Source organism: Salmo salar, chromosome ssa06 (assembly GCF_905237065.1).
Source record: "Salmo salar chromosome ssa06, Ssal_v3.1, whole genome shotgun sequence".
Lineage (NCBI taxonomy): Eukaryota > Metazoa > Chordata > Actinopteri > Salmoniformes > Salmonidae > Salmo > Salmo salar.
In genome coordinates this window covers 25,775,749-25,780,628 of record NC_059447.1, presented here as the reverse complement: position 1 = coordinate 25,780,628, position 4,880 = coordinate 25,775,749, and the positions used below count along the sequence as shown (strand labels likewise).

General features: G+C 43.4%; 1 protein-coding gene across 1 annotated transcript; it reads left to right on the top strand.

The window, feature by feature from the left end:
* The first annotated feature begins 3,112 nt into the window (after positions 1-3,112).
* On the top strand, positions 3,113-4,880 carry ier2a (immediate early response 2a). The gene has a single exon (XM_014203148.2). It carries the CDS (start codon positions 3,562-3,564, stop codon positions 4,129-4,131), a length of 570 nt encoding a protein of 189 aa, XP_014058623.1. The 5' UTR covers positions 3,113-3,561; the 3' UTR covers positions 4,132-4,880.

Sequence of the window (4,880 nt, the reverse complement as noted above, 5' to 3'; positions counted from 1 at the left end):
GGAGGTGAAGCACCTTTTTATATGGGATGAACCCATGTTTCCTGCACCTTTGATAAAGGGTTTTGATGGTTCGTGTGGAGAATCAACCCAAGGGTCATGCAAAGGCACGGCCTTGTTCAAAATACTTTTAAGCTGCATCCTTCCTCCCTTTCCTTGATGTAAGCACTTCAGGGAAGGGACTAAAGGAAGGGTGCATTTAGAGAGTATTGGAACATAGCCTGCGTCTCAGATGGATGTGGGATGCACTGGGATGACTCCTGTTGTAAAGATTGGGACCGTTGAACTGACTTTCTACGCTCGTCTAGCGATTTCCTATGTAGGGTGATTGTGTAAAATTGTGGAAGCGATGAAAGGACCATTTTTTTTATATATGTTTTGTTATTTTTTACTTGGTCTCGCATGTTGTCGAGACGTCATGGAGACGTGTGTGTGTGTGTGTGTGTGTGTGTGTGTGTGTGTGAGCGAGCTCCCAGCATGCATTTGGCCTACAGGTCAGAGGAGGAGGATGATGGTTGCTTTGGTCTTAAAGTACTGGCCTAATGTGCTACTGAGTTGGTGTGACTGAAGGGAGGGAGGAGGGGTCATGTTTAGGGAGAGAGGTGTCGTGGCTGCAGACTCTCTGTCCATCAGAATGTTGTACAGAAAACAATATTAATTTTAAAAATGTTTTCTTTTTCTTTTTTTTTCTTGTATTGCTTCTTTTTTCTTTAAAGAAACGTGTACTGTAAAGACCTTAAAGAAATGCTACTAATTAAAGGTGGTGAAAGATTTACCAACTTCTTGCTGAAGAAAAATTTGAAAAGGAAAGAAAGATAACGGTACGGTAGCTAGACAGAGCACCGGTAGCTAGACAGAGCACCGGTAGCTAGACAGAGCACCGGTAGCTAGACAGAGAACTGTATATTTTTTTTAATTGTTTGTGATGAGGGTTCCATGAGAGGTTCTTCCGGGGGGGGGTGATGGGACAGACTAGGGCACTGTACTGTCTCTCTTGTCTATTGGGGGGAATGATTTTTGGGGAGGTGGGTGGGTAATAGTGGGTGTTTGGAGCTATAGAGGTCTGAATTACAAACTTTGCACCTGTTATTGAACCTGTACACCAGGGTCTGATTTCACCCTGCTGAACAGATCCCATGATATTATGGACACTGTCAGATCCACTCTTGTTCACCACCTGATGTTCACATGTGGTACTGCAGACCAGTGCACTGCCTGGAGCCACCACCAGATGATAGTATTTCCCCCACAGACCATAGTCATTGACTGAGTTGGTTACTAAGTGATCAAAGTTTAGTTTTGTGTGTTTTGAGGAGGGTTACTTCTCTCAGCTCTGAAGCACAAGACTAAAGGAACAGAAAGGAATGTTTGTTTGTGTGAGACAGGACAATTCAAGCTGATTCATCCTCCATCCCTACAGGTAGATGTTCCTCCTCCCCCAACACACACACCTCAAGAGGATGGACAAACAAAGGCAGTGTCCAGTGTGGTATATAGGCTTGGCAAAGGACCTTTTTTCACATATACATATATAAATATGAATATATGTATAGATATATACTGTATATTATACATAGAGGCACTAAAGAAGTTGGATTGTTAGTCGTGCACTCTCAGCATGAGGTATATACCCACAAACCGCTTATTGAAACCAGTGCAGTAGCGTCCCCAATGTCTCTGCCCCTGCTCCTTGCCCTCTGTGACCCTGTAGCGCCAGTGCTCATTCTGTTCTCATTGTTTTCCAAGTGCCAATAACTTTGTGAAACCCCTTAACTGTGACCCAATATTATTCAAGGTAATTGCACATTAACTACTGTAAAGAAAAATCATTAAGATAAATGTCAACATGGATTTAAAAAAACTATCTTAATAAAAGGTTTGTAACAAATGATTTGTGGCCTAGCTCATTTTTTCCCTAATATTTGTACCACTGACAAGATTGACTTGTAAATTATAGGTTTGCTACCTGCTGTAATTAGACATTATCAAAGGTCTGTTCACTCTTGTGGGGATTTTGGCAATAATGAAGATGGGCAATTTAAAGTGAGAGCACCAAATGGAATGTGGGCAAGGGAGTGCATAGTAAGTGAATCAAATCACAGCTCAGCAAATGAATGCTTCTTGGTTCCATTTGGACCTTGACTTAGAAATGATGCATACAACTTATATTGGACAGGGACATATTGAACCAAAGAGTCCAGATGGAGGATCGGACAGGAAATACTAGAGGTGTGATTTTGGATTGATGGAATACAAAAAAAAAGTCTCTAAATTACAAAAACAGTTTTCTTTGCCAATCCAGAGACAGTTGACTGGTAGTTTGATTAGCACTTAGCATGGCTTGCTTGCTCCTTTCATCAATGTCAGATTTCCAGCGGCATCCTTGCTGCCAGATGTGCATCCTAAAATAGATGTGTTGAGTTGACCCCAAACGCGGCACTACTGTATTAAGCGCGCTCCCGATGCCCATATTTGGGCTCAGGGAAGCAGAGCGCAGAGTCTTGACAACACCATATAAGGAGATGTGTTCTGACGCAATCCCTAATGGTTCGCACTTTGTATGGCCAATGGAAGCAAGGGTCTCCTAGGCGCGTCACGGGTTTTCCACTGCAGCGCGCGCGCCTCGGTTACCCGTCGGATGTACTTTATATGGGCATCTGTCGATAGCCCCTCTGAAAAACAGCCCCCATCGGAGTAATGTTATAGTAATGTGAAGCAAGAAAAACATGAAGATTCAAGAGTAATTTATCAACACAGCTTTTCCCAGTAGAAAATCATTATATAATGGCTTTGATTGGTGGTCTTGACCTGATACCAGTAGCTAAATATAAGGCTATTGAGGCATGGCTGTTAGCCTTTTAGCCATATCATTTTTGTTCAAAGGATTCATAAAAAAAAATTGGAACAGTCTCAAATGCAATTTTTTTATTTAACCTTTAATTAGCCTACAGGCTAATCTATTTTGCAAGAGAGACATGTTCAAGAAAGCAGTAGTCCATTTACACAAGAAAACAAAATGCAATTCCCTTCCACTTAATAATAGATGCCACACACACAAACACAGAGAGACAATTAGCCTGGTGATAGTAAGACAATGCAACAACTAAATGGCACCGATATTTTATGAATTTTATTGGTTTCTCGGGTTTCTGTTCTTTCATTAGCCTAGTATAAAGTGTATGGCCTGTTGACAGTGGTCAGATTTGCGTTGATATTCGGTTGTTCAAATGACACAATTATGCAAACAAATGTGGTACAAATAAACACAGCCTAAACACAACCTACACATGTGTCTAGTCATAAATAGTTGTCTATCTGCGTTATCCGCAGCTCTTGTGGGGCTTTTGGCATAGGAGGAGCTCATGGAAGAATTTACACCTCTCAGATGAGAGCGAGCCACTGACGTCAGCGAAGTTATAATAAAGCGGGTTGTACAGGCACGTTCATGTCTGTATGTGTGTGAAGTTTGGAGAATATAGGCCCTAACGGTAAAGGAAGGTCTAAAGTTGTGGCAATCAAATTAACGAGTCTTTAAACGTCTTAAGATCAATAATAAGCAACAACATGGAGGTCAGCGCTGAGGCCAAGAGGATTATGGTCCACGCTCTAGGCAAACTATACAGCTCGCGCGCACAGCGCGGGGGACACCGTCTCCACCGGAGTCTGCTGCTCACGCTCGTAATGCAGTCCGCCCGGGATATCTACCACGCATCGCAGGCCAGTTGTGAAACCACGACAGCAGCAGAGCCGGTCCAGCAAGAGTCACCGATGGAGGAAACAACTGGAGACCCTTTGGAGAGGGAGGTTTCCTCGTCTCTGTCTGGACTACCCGCGACCCCCCAGCCCCAGGAGAGTGCCTCATCCTCCGAGGACGAAACGAGCTCACTCCCGCAGCACTGCAGTGTAACAGCAGGTAGAGAAGACAAGGAGAACCGGGGCCCGTCGAGGCCTGACCGTAACGTCAGGAAGAGACGCGGCAAGGCGGCCTCAGAGCCCGACTTCCTCCCCTTCAAGAAAGCTAAAATGGAGCAAGGGAGAAATACCGTCATACGGAGCTCTGTGAACTGCTACCGTGTCAGTGAGGACTCAATGGCCTCATCGGTGCCCATGTTAAGAACCATTGCAGCGTTTTGAAGGGACAATGAAGAGTTTGCTTTGATTTGGGTTCATAAATATAATTTTGTGACCGAGTAGGAGGAATGCGCCATGGGCAAAACTATCCGGGTATGAGCCGGGTAGAGAGAGAGGAGGCCGCATATGCGTTCAGACACTATAAAACGCTATGGTCTCTAATGTTGGAAACGGGGCTGTCTCGGGAACTCAGTTGAGATTTCTCCGAAACTTGGAGCTTGTTTTGTGAAAGAAGTGACTGATCGTTACCGTAAAATAGTTCCTGTTCTGCCGCTGTGACTTTCCCCGCTGGCTGTGCGCCAAAAGAGGAAGACGGAAGAACATTGTTTGGTCTAATACTTTCTAGGTCTGGGCCTGGTGGAAAAGGACTGAATACAATATATGGCACAAGCCTAAACCGACTGAATAGTGCTGGTTTCACGGACTTTTATAGCCTACACGTGCGCCATGATGCTGAAAATACTAGACCAACTATTTACTATTAATCACTGTTGTGGGCCCCAGTAATCCAAACATTTGACCTATTACATAAATTGATCCATTAAATGTTCTGAATGTTCTACCTGTATGATACATGCAAATGTATATTTTGTTAATTTGGAATTGTACGTTAATTGGTTAAACTGTGGAACTTTTCTTCCATACGAACCAAAATGAATTGTATCGACACTGATAACCAAAACTGTGAAACAAACCATTCCAATGACACTACCTCAGTTTTATTTATTAAAACGTTTTATAATGAACTTGAA

Bases quoted from the DNA above. Each gene is read 5' to 3' on its own strand.
- ier2a (XM_014203148.2), top strand. From the start codon at position 3,562: ATGGAGGTCAGCGCTGAGGCCAAGAGGATTATGGTCCACGCTCTAGGC.